The 20,908-nt window shown below is 43.2% G+C and overlaps 2 protein-coding genes across 2 annotated transcripts in view; one reads left to right on the top strand and one right to left on the bottom strand.

The window, feature by feature from the left end:
* The first annotated feature begins 292 nt into the window (after positions 1–292).
* On the top strand, positions 293–16,253 carry LOC121856920 (protein Wnt-5b-like). The gene is made up of 7 exons (XM_042352680.1): positions 293–406; positions 8,212–8,468; positions 9,283–9,463; positions 9,970–10,081; positions 11,037–11,139; positions 11,535–11,702; positions 13,971–16,253. The coding sequence occupies exons 1-7, from the start codon at positions 309–311 to the stop codon at positions 14,156–14,158; spliced, it is 1,107 nt and encodes a 368-aa protein (XP_042208614.1). The 5' UTR covers positions 293–308; the 3' UTR covers positions 14,159–16,253.
* A 3,625-nt stretch (positions 16,254–19,878) lies between these two features.
* LOC121856966 (nascent polypeptide-associated complex subunit alpha, muscle-specific form-like) overlaps positions 19,879–20,908 on the bottom strand; it is a 7,019-nt gene continuing 5,989 nt past the window's right edge. Inside the window, exon 9 of the mRNA XM_042352756.1 lies at positions 19,879–20,152. Coding sequence (XP_042208690.1) covers positions 19,879–20,152 — 274 coding nt within the window. The remainder of the gene's footprint in view (positions 20,153–20,908) is intronic.

Here is a 20,908-nt window from a genome sequence, read left to right on the forward strand (position 1 = left end):
ACTCAAGCTTCTGGAGGTGGGCAGAAACAGACGATGACAAGTTACAGACTCACTCTCTACGTACATGTACTCGCTGGAGTTCTTAGAGTACACCCAAGTACATTTAGATTCTTTAGTACTGTAACCAGGACGATGGGAGGACATACAGTGTGTTTTTATTTTCCTTACGTGTACGAGTCGTTTCAAATCTCTCTCTCTTTCTCTTGCAGGCATGAGTGTGGACGGGTGCAACAGGAGGCGCGGGTGCTGGTGAAGGAGGCGGTGCTGGGGGAGTTGTGGTGGGGTAGTGGGGCAGCAGCAGCGGCAGGATGGGGGGCGTGGGGCTCCTACACCTGCTCCTGCCAGCGCTGGGGGCTCTGCTGTGTCTCTCCACGCCGGCACTCACCAGGCTCGTCGGCTCCTGGATGTGAGTATAACACTATGGTCTCCCCAGCACGAGGCGTTGGTGTGTCTTGTGATAATAATAATAATAATAATAAAGTAATGATGATGATGATGATGGAAGGATAATATAGCATATAATATGATTTTAACTTAATAATAATAATAACTTGACGTACTAATACACTGTGGCCAACCTAGGCATGGCCAGATGAATCTCTCCAGTAAATGTGCAGGACCTGAACAAGAGGTGTAACGCTTGTGGTGTGATGATTAGCTGCTTAATTTCCATATTTGTCACGTCATCCTCTTGTGCCGTCCTCTCCACGCCACACGACTCTACTCAAGAGCTGTTTGGGGACAGTTTCCTCCAGTCTTGCCATAAATCATCCTTGAGTGTCACACTTGGCTTCATGCTTGTAAAGTTGTTTACTACTCAGGGGTGGGCGGGGCGGGGCCTTATAGGGGGAATAGACGGTAAAAAGCTGTTACTTTCCGTCACCATCACACTGCTACAGATTCATTAATTCGTAGATGTGAAGATCGTCTGGTGTGATGCAGGTTTTAGTGGCTATAAACCTGACTTATTTTAAATAAAGTGGACGAGGCAAGTAACGACCACATCTCACTCTCGTTAAAAGTACCAAAAAAAAAAAAAAACAGCAAGATACACTGCAGGTAATATCTGCTAGATTTATTATCATAACTTTTTCACATTGTCTTAATTAACGTTACGTGAGAACGACACTAGCTCAGCCAGAGGCGTGAACCAAGTGGGTTAATTACCTGTGCTCAGGTGAGGTTCTCACCTGTAGTGTCAAGAGGTTAATTACTGGTGCTCAGGTGAGGTTCTCACCTCTAGTGTCAAGTGGTTAATTACCTGTGTTCAGGTGAGGTTCTAACCTGTAGTGTCAAGAGGTTAATTACTGGTGCACAGGTGTGATTCTCACCTGCCTGTCTGGTCAAGAGGTAAAGTCTTCAAAGCTGTCGTGTGTCGGCGGTAATATTATTGAAGACTTGTACAGATTATCGCCATGACAATGTCTTGATTATTAGCAAGACATGTGTGCGTTGTACACACACACACACACACACACACACACACACACACACACTTGCGGGTGATTTTTTTATATACAGTATTGGCTTTTATCATGATTTTCACTTATTGGCGAAGATACGAACCTTTCATCATAGTTTATTCAGTATCAATTTACAGTTCATCAATAATCAGAAGGACGTCAGGAATATGTCAGTTTTGTCCACAATGTAAAGGAAAACTTTCTGATGACCCACATAACAAAAACTAAACTCATTATCACGTATTGCTGTTTTACGTTCACCCGCCACCCGTGTGTGTGTGGTGGAGGTGAGAGGTGGAGAGTAAAGGGGCAGGTTATTACCACTGTATACCACTTACATCTCCTACAGTAACCACGTAACTCCCAGTAACTTATTGTTGGGTTGGTTAATGTTCCTCCACGCCCTTGTCCTCCTCCCTGTTTGCTTTCATCGTGTTATTAACTTTACTTCATTCCCACGAGTGTGTATGGGGTCCAGTCTGTGGGCTCCTCCAGTCCCCTCCTCCTCCCACCCTCCCAGGACCCAAACACTCCTGATAACAACGTAATTTAACCAGACTGATACTGTTTGCTTATATTAGAGCCCAGATGATCAGTGCTCTTCTGGGGGAACTTGGTCAGATTTCTTCTTAAATTCACCATCTCGTAGGAAACTCCAGGTAATATATTCATTCTCAGCCTAACTTGAGTGTGTATCGCCTGGCCACTACAGGACAAAACTCTCCAGATTATCACTTTAAAGGGATGAATTAGTTAGATTAAAATGCGATGGATTAGAGGTAGAGTAGTTTTATATTAGGCTCCGGATCTTGGAGATTAGTGGATCGCCTTTAATTCTTAACTGAAGGTTTTATTCGTCAGTTTATTGCTTTCAATCCCAAAAATTCTACTGAGTATATCAACAGTTGCTCTGAGGTGTTGTCTCAAGGGTGTTGCATCTTGAGACTCGATGTCGTGTTGCAATAACCAGGAACTGTAACCCAACCAAGTGAGTCCCCAGCTGAACCACCTGTTGCCGGGAGCGTGAGGGAAACGGGGTGTAAAAATCTCTGTTATATTCTCTTAAAACAGCAGCAGAAATTATCGTGTTGTTTATAACTGGTCGAGGGATATGGCTTGGAAATTTTCTAGTATCTGGGGAACATATTTTCATTTTTATTACATTGGGAAACTTTTTATTTTATTAGTGTTGTATATGTACAGTACAGTGTATGATTTATGGGAAGTCAACCGCCTGTAAATATATATACTCTGGTTATTCCTGTAACTACACTCTATATATATTGTGCAATGGACGTTATGGTCGACAGTTCCTAAAACCAGCTATTTTTCTCGTACTATGATGAAACATAGTCATTAGAGAATTTTCTGTGGCACAATATGCGAAAAACCTCACTTGTTTTCCTTGGAATCTATACACAGGAACATTAAGGTTAGAACCCATCCTGGCACAGTATATAATTAGGGAACTCTCGAGGCCAAATATTCATTGAAGTTCTTTTTACTGTTCTTGTATATTGTGATGCTCACCAGGGTAGACGGGAGTGAGTGCCTGAGGGTTACAGCTCCAGGTTATAGTGAACATAATTTGTGTTGTAACAGACGGAGGAACACAGGCACGGGCAGTTTGTTGTCTTTTTTATACTCGATGCAGCGTCCTACTGTTCTGGATCTTCCTCGTCTCTCTCTTTCCTCAATATTAGATGATTCAACCCCAACACCTCGTCCTTAGTTGTATAGTAAACATGTTATCGTCACCCCCGTCACCCTCAGTACACATTTACCACTAACACACCTCAATACATTCCTTCACGAGTCCTCTTACCTCGTCGTGTTATATAAAGTTATTCTCAGGGCTGACAAAGAGACTTATGATTCTAGCATTTAAAGTAGTGTTTATTTCCAGACAATTTCATATTAACTCACGCCGAATATCTTCATCGCTGGACCGTGTTCCTCGTTGTCAGTCTAGATCACAGATGTTTGTTTCGTTCCGGTCATAGTCCACGAGTAACTAGACGCCCTGTGCTTGTATGTGCATTAAATTCTAACACACGGTACATCCTCGTTCGTCTTCACCACTCCCACGACCCTACTGTAAAGCTTGCTCAACTCCTAAATAAACACAGACTTCCAAATCATCAACGTCATTCTTTTTATGTCTATTATCTGAAGTTCTGTCGTCTTAGAGAGCGTGTCCCTGGCCAGGCGTGCGGCAGTGGGATGCATGTGACGGCGCGCACCACCATGGTATGTTTCGAGCTGGGTCAGGGATATGTTGTGTAAAAATCTGTTCCTCATTCCTGGATCCTCCGCGGCGACGCGTTGATTTAGTGATAAGACATTGCACAGAACGACATACAGTCACTCACCATCTACCTGGTATTTTACTTCACACACGACCAAAGTCTCGTAAATTTTCATTGTAGACACACGACCCTCGCAGAAATATCACTAGACCACGACCCCCCGTAGAAATATCGCTGGGGACCTACGACCCTCGCAGAAATATCGCTGAGGACCCACGACCCTCGCAGAAATATGGCTCCCCTTCTCCCAAGTCGTTACAATAGCTAATTTGGGTAGACGCGCACTAATATATGGGCGACCATTTTGCGCGCGTAATGCAGTGGAAGAGGCGCCATAACTCAACTATCTCCCCCTAAATGGCCAACAACTGGGGACGTCCCACGCTCACCACCACCACCACCACTTCTACCACCACCACTTCCACCACCACTACCACCATTACCCTGTACCCACTACCACACTATCTCCCACTCTCCTGTACCCACCACTACCACACTATCTCCCACTCTCCTGTACCCACTACCACACTATCTCCCACTCTCCTGTACCCACTACCACACTATCTCCCACTCTCCTGTACCCACTACCACATCACCCTCCTGTAGTCGAGAGGGTTGAAAATAACACCACATTCAACCACATTAAAATTCATATCCCTGCTGGTCACCCTCACCCATCACTCTCTCCACATAATAAAGGTGTGTGTGTGTGTGTGTGTGTGTGTGTGTGTGTGTGTGTGTGTGTGTGTGTGTGTGTGTGTTGATAAACCCACAAGTGATTCCTGCGAGTTTGTGTAATAAGTATTGGCTGTCCAGATCATATACTGATTAGTGCCCTAAATTAACTATTTTAACTAAGAATTAACCTAAGTAACTTTATCTAACCCAATCTAACCTAACCTGACCTATCATAACCTAAGCTGACCTAACCTAATCTAACCTATAACCTAACCTAACCTATAACCTAACCTAACCCCTACAGGTAGTGTTAGGGTGTTTAATCATCAGGTGAAATAAGGTGGGGGTACCTAGCCTTCACGTGATCTAAGAATGTTAAGTATTTCCCAGTGAGGAGAGTCTTGGCTGGGGTGTCCTGTGTTGACTCGACCCCCTCACACACCCATCCCCTCCCGAGTCTTCCTTCCCTCCCGTTCCCTTTTCTTCCCCTTTCCCTCATTTTCCCCCTTCCATTGTACTTCATTTTCTTTCCTTATCCACGTTTTTGGCCCTTCCTTTCTCTTCCTTTCTTTTCCATCCCTTGTTTGTTGCTCATCCTTTCCTTTCCAACCCCTGTTTCGTGCCCTTCCTTTATTTTTCCTTTCCTTGTTTCTTCTTTCTTTTCTTTTCCCTTCCCCGTTCCATTCTCTCCCTATCTTTTATGTCTCTTAATTTCTCTTTGAAAGTGATTAGTGAATTTACTATTAAAACACAGAAATACATTTTACTTGTTAGAGACGAGAGAGAGGGCAGGTGAGGACCCCGCCGCCCAGTCACTGTTGGTAATGGGGTGAATTCTCTAGAGATAAGGGAAATTAGATACGGGTCATCTACGGGGGCGCGCGTCGATCTATAGGGGGTCGAGTGTCCTCTCTTTGGGGAATGGGGGTTGGGGTGCTGCCGGTGGTGATAGGTTTTGATGGCGGTGGTGATGTTATTGTTGAGATAGATCCCGTTACTGCTGTGATTGATCCCGTTACTGCTGTGATTGATCCTGTTACTGCTGTGATGGAGCCTGTTGCTGCTGTGATGGAGCCTGTTGCTGCTGCGATGGATCCTGTTGCTGCTGTGGATGATAAAGCACTGTGTTAAGGATGCTGTGGACGCCGATGGAACTCCTGCTGGTGTCGCCGACGCTGGAACTCTTAACTCTTAGCTCCGGATGATGAGGGAGGGAGCGTCGGACTCTCAGCTTGGGCTATCAAAGTGGAGGGGAGGGGGGCGACTTTCATGGCTGACAACTATTAAGAGGATGAGAGGGGGACCCGCCCTGAGAGGGAGAGAGAGGGGGGGGGAGAGGAGAGGGATGGGGGCAGTTTCAATGTGGATTATCCATCACACCGCTTGTATCCCCCTCTTTATAATCCACCCCCTCCATCCTCTCCCCTCTCTCTCCCTTCCTCACCAACGGCTCATTGTCACAACTTGCAACAGCCGATTCACAAGACAGCGTTTCAGCTCATCATTATTGTACCCTTTTCCTCCTACTTGTGGGAAAAAGAAATTATCTTGTTTTCCTGAGCCTCAGAGCCAACCTACAATGTGTTGAGAGTTGTCATTTTATGCTCTCTTGGCTTATTTGTATATAATTTTCCCGCCAGGGCTCTTCAGACTAGATACTACGACGTCAAATGAGGAACTGTAAATTTCGCATCGAATAACTTTATAAGGGAAAGCTGTAAACACATAGATTAATACTTCAGCAATATTTTCAATAAAGTGTAGCAGCTTACATATATTTTCAGAGAAATATTTTTAATTTTTTTTTTATACAGCAAAATATGGTTACTGTAACAAACATTTAAGTGGGAAAATGCAGTGAATTGAGGTTTCCAGCTTTCAAAGAGTTCATAACAGCTGGCAGTGATTGGTTAGGCCTAGCACCGACTTACAGATCGCTGGGAGGAGCAACGTGGCATCTGGTACAACTTCATTAATAACTCCAGAAGAGATTGTCCCACAGAACTAAGAGTAGACACTCGTAGTTGCATCACCACCACCGTTCAGAGTAGCGACAACAGTAGCAGAAGTAGCAACAGAAACAATGCACCCTGAGCAGCAACAGGATAACGTTACATCAACAGTACAAGACAAGGATACGTTACAGCTGCAGCAACAGAGGTACCAAGAGTAAAAGCAGCATCAGGACATGCAACAAGAGCAATAACAGCAACAACATATGAGAAATAAGAGGACAGGGGGGGCAACAGGGTGGAAGTGGGGTGCCTGAGGGCAAGGGGGCTGGGGGTGATCCGGGGGGCAGGGGTGCCACGTTTGCACCAGGGGCAGGAAGGGAGTGTCAAGGGTGCACAGGAGCAGGAGGAGGGTTGCCAAAGGTCCCAGGGGCATGAGGTACCGAGGGGTACACTAGGGCAAGGGTGCTGATGGGTACACTATGGCAAGGGTGCTGAGGGGTACACTATGGCAAGGGGTGCTGAGGGGTACACTATGGCAAGGGGTGCTGAGGGGTACACTAGGGCAAGGGGTGCTGAGGGGTACACTAGGGCAAGGGGTGTTGAGGGGTACACTATGGCAAGGGGTGCTGAGGAGTACACTAGGGCAAGGGGTGCTGAGGGGTACACTAGGGCAGGGAGGGAGTGGTGTGGAACTGGGGTGCCCGGGGCCAGGCTCGAGGCGCCTGACTGGGTTGGCCTCTACAAAGGGCGGCCAATTACTGCGAAGGGGACTGTGATAATGCCCGCCCCTCCCTGCCCCGCCCGCCCTTCCACCCCCCTGCCCCGTCCTCTCCTTCCTGCCCCGCACTGCCCCTCGTCACCCTGTTCTAATCCTCAGTAGCAACACTCCTCAGTAGCAACACTCCTCAGTAGCAACATTCCTCAGCAGCAGCAACACTCCTCAATAGCAACACACCCTCAGTAACAACACCCCTTCAGTATCAAAACTCCTTAGTAGCACCACTCCCTCGGTAGCAACACACCCTCAGTAGCAACACTCCCTCAGTAGCAACACTCCCTCAGTAGCAACACACCCTCAGTAGCACCACTCCCTCAGTAGCACCACTCCCTCAGTAGCAACACTCTTCAGTAGCTGCATCTCACTCCACATGGGATTGTTCACCCCTTTTAAATTAAAGAATAGTTTTAGAGACAGTAAATGAAGTTGTGTGGTAAATGACAATACTGTACAGTTGTTCTTGATGGTAGAGAGTGAGATGATGGTAAACTGTGTTCATCTTGTGGTTGTTCTTCATATTATGTGGGTAGTGTTTGCTGTACAGTGAGCGACAAAATTCTCTTCCCAGTTTTGCATGAATGTATGGTAGAATACGCGACCCTCGGACACACACACTGGGAAATTTTAGAACAGTTGGCGAGACTGGAAAGACTGATCCTAAGCTTCCAGGTGCATAATTTCACTGAGAAATATAGTAATGTACTGTGAAATCTATCATTTACCACATTAACCACTTTTGAATGTTTTGTGCCATGGTCTGCTTCATGTTTCATATATAGAAAGAAAGCGTCTTGTCTTAAACGAATTTCTCTACCAAGTCAGGCATTTGAACTGTTCATATGTTGTGTTGTGGAGGTAAATATTTGATTATGTTTTGCGACCTTTAAGAAATCATCAGACAAAACTGAGAAGATAGTTTTTTGTCTCTCACAGTACATGGAAACTTTTTGTTGCTTGTTAAGTAAAACGTAATAACTATTTACTGGTGCCATTAGTATTAGTCACTAAATCTTGTCTCCCCAACACAGGAACCTTGGTCTACAGGGCTACGAGGTGTGGCGGAACCCCCAGATCTACCTGATCGGTGCTCAGCCGCTGTGCACCCAAATTCCTGGCCTGTCCCTAGGCCAGACCAAGCTATGCCAGTTGTACCAGGACCACATGGGCAGCGTGGGTCGTGGTGCCAAGACTGGGATCCATGAGTGTCAGTGGCAGTTCAGGCACCGACGCTGGAACTGTTCCACCGTCGATGACTCCACAGTCTTCGGACCAGTTCTTCAGATACGTAAGTTTTCTTGCTGTAGACAGATGGGAACTGTTTTATGAGCCAGCTTAAGTTGTTGGTACTCATTTTATCTGACTGTGTGTGTGGGAACTTTCTTATTGTGTCACCTTAAGATATAGGGAGCACTTACTGTTAGCTGTGAATATTTACAGTGTAGATAGATTTTGATAACCATTATTTTCCAGCTTTATTGATCACAGTTATGGCTCTCGTTCAATGTAAATATTTAGGCATTGGCACAGGTCACCATTAGTTGGTACCAGGTCAGCCAGGTCACTATAAAAGGAAGAGTTGCATTAGGTTATAAAGATTTCAGGGTGATACAGTTGAGGCATTGTCTAGTATGTTTCTATGTCCTAAACAATAGTAAAATGTTATTTGTCAAAAATATTCTTGTTATGTTTGTTGAGCCTCACATGGTATGTTTCACACACCCTTAATATTAGTGCACAAACTTAATTATTATTACTATCTTTTATGGGGGGGGGGAGGGAGCAAAATTGCACACAATAAATGAGTTCAGAGCATTGAAATGTTTTTCTATCGGTCTTTGTGTACAGAATAATGCAATTTGGAATATAAATTACCCCTGAATGAACTTTATATACTGTTATCCTTTTGAAAGATATATATAAAACATTGTGTTTGTTTTCATACTTGCACGTGTTTCTGAATTAATTAAATAAAATTTATTTATTGACAACACAACAGCACGTCATCAGGAAACTAAATTACTTGTCAATTATTATATGAATTTCTGTAAAGCAACTTGCCATGCAGCACATAACTATTCTGTCTATCTTATGGTCGTCAGCGAGCCGAGAGGCAGCATTTGCTCATGCCATAGCATCAGCGGGTGTAGTGCACAGTGTATCGCGGGCGTGTAGGGACGGCCAGCTCACCACCTGCGGCTGCTCCCCCGCCAGGAGACCCAAGGACCTCAACAAGGAATGGATCTGGGGCGGCTGTGGTGACAATGTGGAGTATGGATACAAGTAAGTGTACACTCCACTCAACTGATTAGTCAACAAGGATGATATTGCCCACTTAATTATTTCTTCTGGCATGACCCACAGTGGTTTAATGGTAACAGTATACTGGTTAATGCCTTTTACTCAGGTAAGTGGGCTAATTTATTTTCTCGATTGGTATAGCATAGCGGGACACACAAGAGGGCCTGGTGTGACATTACAGAGGGCCTGGTAGGACATTAAAGATGGCCTGATAAGACATACAAGAGGGCCTGGTGGGACACACAAGAGGGTCTGGTTGGAAACACAAGTAATATTCTAGAAGGATTAACAATGTACATTATGTAGGTAGTCGTGATTAGACTGGTCAAGTAAGTGTCAAAAACAGACTGGTGGGTAATGTTTGGTAAGACTGGCAGACCGTATTACAGTATTTACCTTCTACTGGATGTGATCAGGTTAATTTGCTATCTTGTAATGTGACAGCCTTCATCCGGTGCATCGTTCTTAAACACATTTTTCCTCTTCAGATTCGCTCAGGGATTCGTTGATGTTCGTGAACGCGAGAAGAACTACAAGCGTGGGTCTTTGAAGCAAGGCCGCCAGCTGATGAATCTTCACAACAATGAGGCAGGCAGGAGGGTAAATACCACTCTTTTGTTTACTAAGTGTTAAGATGTTCACAAAACCATCTTTTTTTAACGTATTAAAACCACCTGTAAGTAATACAAAACAAAAAACAAATATTAAAACCAAGAGAAAAAGCATAGATTATTTTTTTTTTTTAACCATTGGCTTAAATCGGCGAACCCTGCTAAGGCTATGTGCATTTTGGGGTAACACAGAGTTATCGCTTTCATAATTTTTTAATGTTGTTGGACTAAAGCATTTTTCAGCCACATGGACAGTTTTTCGGTTGGTGGTGATGAACGGAGGCCAATAAATTATATTTTGCAATCTGAATTGACAGCTGTAAAACATGAACTGATATATCTAGCAACAAATGACGAAGGAAACATGTACTCGTTGGGGGACCCCTCCAACCTCTACCAACCACCTGCAAAGATTGGTAGGGTCTGGGGGATTTTTTGACAAGGTTTGGAGAATTGATGAGGTGCGGGGAATTGGTAGGAGTTGTGACATTGGTAGGGTGTATATATATAACCACACACACAGTACTGTAGAAAGAGGTGACTGTACATATAGAAGGCATTACACATATTTAACTGTGATAAGGATGAGACTCTATTTTTTTCTTTGAATCAAACTAGTTTACATCTGCTTAGGCATTCAGTTAATTAAACCCTAAGTGCTGGAAGGATCATTACCCCCAGTGCTGTACAGTAGAGTCTTAATAATAAAATCTTTAAAGGAAATGTTATTGACCACAAATAGTTCCAAACTCATATACTGTACCTCTTGGAGTAACCCAATTTTGACATAAAGAGAAAAATAATTCTATTCCTGTAATCCCACATCGTATAGTGGTGAGTTAATTAAGCTGAAGAGAAATTGTAAAAGGTAAACATTAATATAAATCTGTACTATTTTCTCCCTCCTGTGTCTATCTGTCATACAACTAATCTCCGTCTTCCAGGCTGTCATCCGTAAGACCCGTGTAAACTGCAAGTGCCATGGAGTGTCAGGATCCTGCTCTCTCATTACATGTTGGCAACAATTGGCACCATTTAGGGAGATTGGTCAGTCTATCAATGTATTTTCATCAAGTTAAAAAGTATTATGTTTAGTCATACATACATTCCTTTTATTTCCAATTGAGCGTAAAATATACACAAGTTATTGTTGCAGAAGACAGTTTACACCCGTTTTGTATTTATATTTTAGGAAGAACAAAACTTGACAGATTTCTTCAGCAACTATATAATAAAAGTATCAGTATACAGTATGTGTATCTTTCTGGTACTAGTGGTAATGTGGATATATGTCTGTAGAAAAAAGTATTTTAGTAAGATCTTTGGAGAATCTTATATACATAGTTTTATTTCCAAGATGCTGTTAATCTATTGTGCATAATTCTGTGGTATGCTTATTTAATAGAATTTACAACTAGTATTGCATATATTCCTTTCCATAGGTGATCTGCTGAAGGATAAATATGATGGTGCAACTGAAGTCAAGATCAACCGTCGTGGTAAACTGCAAGTGAAGCATCCCCAGTTCAATGTACCCACAGGAGAGGACCTGGTGTATCTTCATGAGTCACCTGATTACTGCAATAGAAATACTACTGTTGGTTCTCTTGGTAAGTCACCCTTTACCGTGCACAGAACAAGACCAGATAAGAATCATATTTTATAAAAAAAATAAATATGTTTTCAGACCTTATAGTAAGAGAGAGAATTTGAATGTCAGAATAATGGTAAAATTATCATAAAGAACAAGTACATATGTCCAAACGGGATGAAGAAACTGTATTAATTGAGACTGAATGTGAAAAAGACCTGGGTGTGTATGTAGACAATGATTTGAAGTTCTCAGGCCATAGGGGAACGATTTTCCTAGGGACGAAAATAGATGAAGCTGGATCCTTGCTGGTTGACAAACTAGAACAAGTTGGGAAAGAGATCTTTGCTAAGACTGAGGAAGTAGCCGATAGAATGGAGGTGGTAGTGAAGAGGAGTTATGATCAGGCCCAAGCAGGGCCACGGGAGGTGGCGGAGAGTGATGCAGGATCCGAACAAGTTCTACAGCAGCTAGGGACTCTGAAGAAGTGTGTCGAAGAGATGGTAACTAGCAGACCTACTGTTAGGGGAGAGGAGAAACAGCGGGAACATTTCGCGTGCAGAAACAACGTAATAGTTTATGGAGAGCCAGTTGGAGGAGGCTGAAAGTAGGAAAACACACCATAAGTTGCAGTTTGAGAATATTTATATAGAGGTTCTGAATATGTCATCCCCCTCATCCCCCCTCTGGATGTGAGGAAGCAGGGACAAAAGCAGGAGGACAAGCCTCGCCCCCTCAGGATCACTCTAGTGAGTGAGGTGAAGAAATGGGAAATTATTCAGCAAGCAAAAAAATTAGCAAAGAGCGAGGCATTTCGGAATGTATTCATTCACCCAGATTGCACGGTAATGCAGAAGGAACAGCACAAGAAGCTCCTGCAGGACTTGAAGCAAAGGAAGGAGGAGTCAAGGAGGAAGAGGGACGGGTGTACATGGGTTATATCTAGGGGGAGGGTAGTGGAAGCAAGAGCGCCAGCACAGAGCCAGGGGGCAGCAGTACACCCTTCACCCGCTCTACCTCCCACCCAGGGGGAGGAACCATCTCTACCTCCTACCCAGGAGGAGGCGAGCGCCGTGTAAGCAATGTTATTTCTAACCACACCCTGCAGCTGCTGAGAATGGAAGGAGGCCGGAGTTACTACCAAGAACAGAGACATGTTACCGAGAGCAAATTCCGGCTTGAATGTCATGTATACTAATACTGACTATACTGTAGAACCGGTGAGCCTTACCAGCATAGTATGTAAAGTATTTGAGAACGTAATAAGAGATGACATGATGGAACAGCTACTACTAAACAACCTTGTAAGGGATTGCCAACACGGTTTTATGCCGGGGCGCTCCTGCTTAACACAATTACTCAAGGTACCGGGTACTGGATATTTGGATCCAAATTCTGGAACATGGTAGTAATATTGACAATATATACCTATATGCCAAGGCTTTCGACAGTGTACCCCACGAAAGGCTGAAAATTAAACTGGAAGGGTACGGAATTCGGGGAAATGTCCTCGCGTGGATCTGAGACTTTCTCCATGACCGCAAGCAGTGTGTGGTGATTAATGGCACTAAATCATCATGTGTACTCGTCACAAGCGGGGTACTACAGGACAGTGTATTGGGCCCACTGTTGTATGTTTGCTTCATAAATGACATGCATGACGCTGTACACTCATCCATACAAATGTTTGTGGATGACGCCAAGTTATTTACGGAAATTAAGAACCAAGCAGACTATGAAGAGCTGCAGAAGGATCTCTGTGAGCTCCAAGAATGGTCGAAGAAATAGCTGCCAAGATTCAATGTCATGAAGTGTAAGAGGCTGCACCTGGGACATACCAACGGTAAGGAGGTGTATCATATGTCCCAACGGGATGAAGAAACTGCATTAATTGAGACTGAATGTGAAAAGGACCTAGGTTTGCGAGAAAAAGGTGAATCAAGCAACTAAATTATTAAGTCTTAGAAGAATGTCGTGCAGATATCTAGATGGTCCGTCCCTCGTAATGATCTTCGAGACCGAGGTGCTTCCCCTCCAGGAGTTCTGTCACCACACCTGGTCCCCGAGATATTTACTAGGGACTGTTAGTTGATTGAAAATGTCCAAAGGACACCTCAGCTACCCTGAGAGATTTGTGGCATAGTGCAAACAATTTATTCTAGGATTAAAATGCTATTGGACAGATATTATTTGATGATGAGAAACCTTTGAGGAGAAAATTGTTTTGTTTTAATGAATTCCTTCTCAAAACAGCTGTTTCCTTTTTCTAATAATGTATGATTTACAGGAACGCAAGACCGTATATGCAACAAGACTTCGCAAGGTATGGATGGATGTGGGCTGCTATGCTGTGGACGTGGTTACAACTCCCAGAAAGTTACTGTGAGGGAAAGGTGCCACTGCAAGTTCCACTGGTGCTGTTTTGTTGAATGTAAAACATGTGTTCGAGTTGTTGATCTCCACTCATGCAAATAATGATGGAAGATAACACTTTTATCAACCGGTAAACGTTTGTGCAAAAGTGATAAACAATCATCACAATGCATTAAGTTTTGAGAACTCATCTTCATTGAATAAAGTGAAATAAAGTGAAAAGAGGGATTTGGAATACAATATATTTTTTGCACAATATATGGTCCTTGAAAGTTTTCAACTTTTGTAAACATTAATTATTAAAGCTGTGTGAAGTTGAATGACACTTTACACATAATTCAGGCTTTAAGATAGTAATTGGAAAATAACTTAGTTATAGCCTTGAATAGTGCTAAGAACTAAGTAGGTGTAAAGTACTTAACATATACAGTGCAGTTTTTTTGAACTGAAGCACACTCCTGAGTACAGATATTAATTTGTAAATAATACAGAGGAATGAAGGGGTTATCATATTAATATATATTAAAAATAGTGAAAACAATACTCATATCAGGTCTCCAATAATGTATAGTTGATATGCCAGAGCATGGCAAGTACCCAGCAATATTAAGAGCATCAGACTTAGCCTCAGTGTTAAGATTGTTCATAAACCACAAGCCTATGGTGTTGTGTTTTACCACTATTTTGAACATTATTAGCCATAGAAGAAGAGTTTTATTGGTGGTCGTAAAAGAACTATAACAATATCAAAATTAACCAGTTGTAAAGTTACTAATTATATTGTAGGAAATGAGCAGCTTTTGATGTTCCATTATGTGCAATGTTTAATACAGAAGGAGTGGTTCTATGAAAATACCTAGAAGATAGAACATGCCTCCTGTCCTTTACATGAATCATTAAGTGGAAATGGTTCATATATTATAAACAAGTGTACAGTACATTTATGTAGTGAACTTCACATATATTTACCTCTTGTAGTAGTCATGAAGGTGTCCAGTGGCAGCTTTTATCTATTGTACAGTGTGTTTGTAAATACCGTATATAGAGTAGTATATTGTAGTAGGAGATCTTTTAAATGTCTGTTAGTTTACCAGTTAATAATGTGTGTAGAAGCTGCTATACCTAAGTAGTACAGCTCCTGAGTGGGCTTGGATCTGCTTGTCATTATCATCAGTCCCCTTTATGCTGAGACTTTAGGTGTTTTATCACCTGCCAAATACCACCCTACCATGAATACAAGTTGCCATATAGCTGTAGAAAGGTGCCATATGAGTACTTAACAATGGCTGACTCAACTGGTACACTAGACATGGCAACATGAAAGAGTCAGTCAGCTGTCCTGTAGTAAGGTTAAAGTAAGGCCTCCAATTTAGGAAGATGTGAAAGATTCTTTTAACTATGTAGAATATTTAGTGAGAATATTTAGACAATTCCTTGTTGTGTACCTCACTTATCAGGGAATATAATTTGTATATTGATTATTACATCAAGCTTAAAATGATCAAATTAATGTTATCATTTTATACAATGTGTCACTTCAAACACTACAGTAAACCCCTGTTAAACTGGACTGACTGGGGTGAAAACTAATACCATTATACAAACATCCATGTTCCATTAAGCAAGAAATTAAATGTACTGCCAGAAAAATATTGATGTGCTAAAACATAAGAATGTATGAGCTAACTTGTTCACACCCTTAGAGGGCTCGGGGTAAAGGGTGAAGGGGTCGGGTAGATTATGTCTTGGGGAGGATCAGGTGGTATCTCCTTGGGTGAGTAAAAAATGCTGTGGTGTTTCAAGTTTATCAGCAGTCAGTGCACTAGTTTTAGACTTGTATTACTATAACCACTACCTAGTATACTCATCATTGTGTTGAAATAGTGGGTACCTAACATACACACAAAAAACATAAACAAAGAAACAAATACTGTAGCATTAAAGCATACAAGTTCTAGAGTGGAGAGAATAAATGAAACCAACTAGGTCAAGAGGTGGAGGGAAGGACAGCCAAGGGTAGGCCAAGAATGACACAGGGTGAGGTTTTAAGAAATGGCTATTAGAATTAGAAACCTGGCAAGAGACCTGCAGCGTGGAGAGCTGCCATCGGGTAACCATGGCTAACCCACACAAATGTGGAAAATGGCCATATAACGATGAGGATTACAGTATAATAGCATGCCACAATGATGACACACACACACACACACACACACACACATGAGAAAACAATGGCATGAGATATGGAAGGAGAATGAAAAACTATGAACAGATGACTGTTAAAACCCTCAACCTATTACAGTACATCATCTTTCAGTTTGTCTATGCCATGTGGTGTCTACCCTCATGCGGGTTTGAATGACAGGGATGCTTAGTTGCGTTGCGTCTGGCAAGTTCCAACTGACCACGTGGTCAGTAGCTCACGGTCTCTCCCCATTAACAGTTTTTACTGACTAATGATATTGAACCAGACGAAAAGATATCCGTTGTTATGAATATCCAATACTATAATAAGAAGTCCATTATTAAGAGGGTTTACTGTACTATATAGAGTACACGGTAAAGACCACTTAAAATATCATGTAGAATAATGATTAATATATAAACAAATGAAAAGTTTCAAACTTCTCATATACTGTAAGAAATATCAGAAGTATAGGCAACTATCATTTAGCAGTATTCTATTGCAAATTCTAAAGTTTCTACAATGAAGAATGTATGTTGGCAGTCAGGATCATTCCTTATGGTCTTTCTCACTTGGAGGCATTACATTGTACAGTCCTGTATACTCTTTTCTCTTTAAGAATTAAGAGTACCTCAAGTAGGAAGAATTTAATTATAATAAAAATGTAATCTTTGACATTCAGTACCACATGACTCATAATATCAAGACCATCTTTGCGACATTGTATATAAACAAATTAATTTATTAGTTAGTACTGTGCTGCTGACAGACTCAAGCCATTGGGTTGGTGCAGATGAAAGGTCACTAACTTAATCTTTTCAAATACTGTGTCTGTATGATGAGTGCTGTACAGCTTTATGGACAAGGAAACAAAGATGCTACTGAATGTATTACAACTTCAAATCATATGGGAGTTAGCTGGCTTATAAAGTTATTTTGTACAGTAAATATTCAACTATTGTTTTGAGGGGATAAATATAAGCATTCATAAAAGCTATATAATTATTATAACATTGACATTTTAGATCTAAGTTAAACATGATGAACACAAGTCAGTGTGACATATAAAACAGAAACACTTGGCAAACCTCCTTTCTTTGAGTATACATAATGCTTCCTGGAGGTGGGAGAGTGTATGAAGAATTAAAGATTTGGGCCATTTTTTTTTTACAAACCTGTGATTATTACAAGACTCAAATACAACCTTTATATTTTTCATTTATGTTTTATGTAATAGCATTATTTATTGTTTAAATTAACTTAATGTCATCAAAGAAACATATTCCATTTTACAAAAATGTAATATGACTATAATTGAACCTGAAAGAAGACACCCTTCTCTCATACACCAGTCTACTTCCAAAGCACATCTCTACCTCTGACTCTATACCTATTTCTAACCTCTCACACCCACCTCCCCATTCTTGTGATCCCCTGCAACACTTCTCTACCCCAAATGCTTCCTCCCCATCTATACATGTTACTTTTCTTACCCCTAAACACTCCCTTTCCAATACCAAAAGACCCCCTTTTCTCTGGCCTTACACACATTGCTTCTTACAGTTCTCCTCTTAAGCATGTTTCTCTCCACTCCCAGACATTCTTCTTCTCGCCCCCCTGACACCACTCTTGTAACTGTCGGTCATCTATACTCCTCTCCTTTCCTCCAGTCACCACACAATCTTCACGCACCAATCTTCTCACCTCCATATACTCTTCCCTTATTTACTGTTGCACCCTTTCTTCTTCCCTGCCTTTCTGTTCCCCATTCTCAAGCTATCTCTTTTGCCTCCACAGAAATTTCTCCTGATCCTACTAACCTCTTCCCATTTCCACTCATATGACTCTTGCATCCCAAATGCTTAATGTCTACCCCACACATCATTATCTCATTCACACATCTCCATTCATCTTCCAACCACCACTTGCTTTCTCTCTATTCCTCATATACTGTCGTCTTTTCAACCCCTCCCTATACACTCCTTTCCTACACTGTAATTAAACTCCTCTTGTGACTCCTATACATCCATCTCCCTATACTCCTACATGTCACTTGATGGTTTGTGTCAACAGAGGCCACATGTTCCAACTTAGCCACCGTACCCTCAGCGTTAGTTATTATTAGGTCCATTGATTTTGGGTGTTAGTTCCTCTTTATAGTGAGTTATCTTGAACATGTTGGAATTGAAAATTATCTCTCACAGTTTCTACAAAGAAAAAGAGTAGCAGGATTATTAAGGTCATTTGGTGTAATTTCATTCTTCCAGTTGATGTCACCATAGTTGAAATCCCCTATTACAAGGAGGTGGCTAGAGTTGAGAGATCAAGCTTAATGATATTTACTCACTAAGCAAGATAAAACTTCTATATTGATTCGTGACATCTTGATGCCTTTCCCCGCAGTCTGTTCTATATCAAATTGTTGACAATAACCAGCTGATAAACAGTTTTCTCCTCTCATTTCACAGCTGAACTTAACTGTACCTTAATAAATAATGCGAATGGAAAAAAAAATTATTGTTTTATTTTAACCTATACAGAATAATGTTTCATGGGGGTTATAATTTTTGCACCCTTATGATTTCACTATATACAGCAATTTAAGTTAAAGTAGTGTGATACTGAAGGAAACAAGACTAAGAGATGGAGCTTTGTTCCTGATGTTTTGTCACTAGATTTTTTCAAAGGAATGAATACACTTTACATACTTCACTAAGTCCGTTACTTAACTATGATTGGTGGACTATTCCTTTAACATCAGTTCGTAGTGTTTTCCTGTTACCTTCTAAAGTTGCATCTCCTGTAACAAATATAAAACTACTTCAGGCCTCAGGCTCATGGCCCAGGGGTCTCTGAGGCAGTGGACACCCTAGGAACCCTCCCAGGAGCGGCGGCGCCACCCGGGTGCCCCCCAGTTGCGACGGTGCCCCCAGGGGCCCTTGCAACATCAGTGGCAGTGGCATCCTCAGGTGCATTTTCAGGAGCGACAGCACCCCTGGGACCCTGACTGGAGCAGCGGAGCCTGCAAGGACCTACCCAGGGGCAGTGCAGCCAACAGGGATCATCCCAGTGACCGTTTCAGGGGGAGTAGCTCACCGAGAACCCTGGGGGCACCGTCACCACTGGGGGGTACCCTGGGAGCGTCGCAGCACCTGGGAGGGTTCCTGATATGTCCACCACCCCTGAGATGGCCCCTGGGAGCGCCAGGCCTGTAGGACCCATGGGTGCAGTAGTTTATGCTCAATTTATTACTCTGCGTGATGCAACGTTAAATAAATACACCGCCCATCACATTTCCACCAGTATCATTGCATTCTGAAGCAGGTAACGGAGAATAATATCAACAGGAAAACATAAGTTGGGGTGTTGTGCTGACTGACTGCTCTCTTCTCCTATTGGCTGTAATTTGGCGGGTTAAAAGTCCACCAATCATAGTTAAGTAAGGGACTTCGGGAAGTATGTAATGTTCGAAAATATGACACAACAAACAAGCATGCCATAGGGCCCCCTGGGACCCCTAGGAAGGTTTCTCGGGGCACTAACGTCAATGGAAAGGTCTCTGGGGGTGTGGATGCCCTGGGAGTGTCCTTTGAGGTGCCGCCGTCCTTGGGAGGATCTCTGGGATGGTCCCTGGAGACTATGCTGCCCCTGGAATGGTCCCTGTGCACTCCTCTTCGAATGAAAGTGACCCCAGGAGCAACACCGACCCTGGGAGGGACCCCTGGGGGCGCCACCGACTCTGCCATGGTTCTCGGTGAGCTACTCCCTCTGAAACGGTCACTGGGATGCTCTCTGGGGACTGTGCTGCCCCTGGGTAGGTCCTTGTAGGCTCCGCTGCTCCAGTCATGGTCCCAGGGGTGCCGTCGCTCCTGAAGATGCACCTGAGGATGCCACTGATGTTGCAAGCGCCCCTGGGGGCACCGTCACCACGGGGGGCACCCTGGGAGCGTCGCGGCACCTGGGGGGTTCCTCATATGTCCACCACCCCTGAGATGGCCCCTGGGAACGTTAGGCCTGTAGGACCCATGGGTGCAGTAGTTTCTGCTCAATTTATTACTCTGGGAGATGCAAAGTTAAATAAATACACCGCCCATCACATTTCCACCAGTATCATTGCATTCTGAAGCAGGTAACGGAGAATAATATGAACAGGAAAACATAAGTTAGGGTGTTGTGCTGACTGACTGCTCTCTTCTCCTATTGGCTGTAATTTGGCGGGTTAAAAGTCCACCAATCACAGTTAAGTAAGGGACTTCGGGAAGTATGTAATGTTCGAAAATATGACACAACAAACAAGCATGCCATAGGGCCCCCTGGGACCCCTACGAAGGTCTCTGAAGCCACTAACGTCCCTGGAAAGGTCTCTGGGGGTGTGGATGCCCCTGGGAGTGTCCTTTGAGGTGCCGCCGTCCCTGGGAGGGTCTCTGGGATGGTCCCTGGAGGTTATGCTGCCCCTGGAATGGTCCCTGTGCACTCCTCTTCCAATGAAAGGGACTCCAGATGCACCACCGCCCCTGGGAGGGTCCCAAGGGGCGCCACTGACCCTGGGAGGGTTTCCAGTGCACCACTGCCCCTGGAACGGTTTCTGGGATGGTCCCTGGGGGCTGCGCTGCCCCTGGGTAGGTCCGTGCAGGCTCTGCTGCTCCAGTCAGGGACCCTCCTAGGGT

This window comes from Homarus americanus, unplaced genomic scaffold (genome assembly GCF_018991925.1).
Source record: "Homarus americanus isolate GMGI-L3 unplaced genomic scaffold, GMGI_Hamer_2.0 scaffold44060, whole genome shotgun sequence".
Classification (NCBI taxonomy): Eukaryota; Metazoa; Arthropoda; class Malacostraca; order Decapoda; family Nephropidae; genus Homarus; species Homarus americanus.

Excerpts from the sequence above, each read along its gene's own strand:
- LOC121856920 (XM_042352680.1), top strand. The coding sequence starts at position 309 with ATGGGGGGCGTGGGGCTCCTACACCTGCTCCTGCCAGCGCTGGGGGCT. Across the intron at positions 407-8,211 it reads AGGCTCGTCGGCTCCTGGAT|GAACCTTGGTCTACAGGGCT; the intron begins GTGAGTATAACA and ends TCCCCAACACAG. Across the intron at positions 9,464-9,969 it reads AATGTGGAGTATGGATACAA|ATTCGCTCAGGGATTCGTTG; the intron begins GTAAGTGTACAC and ends TTTCCTCTTCAG.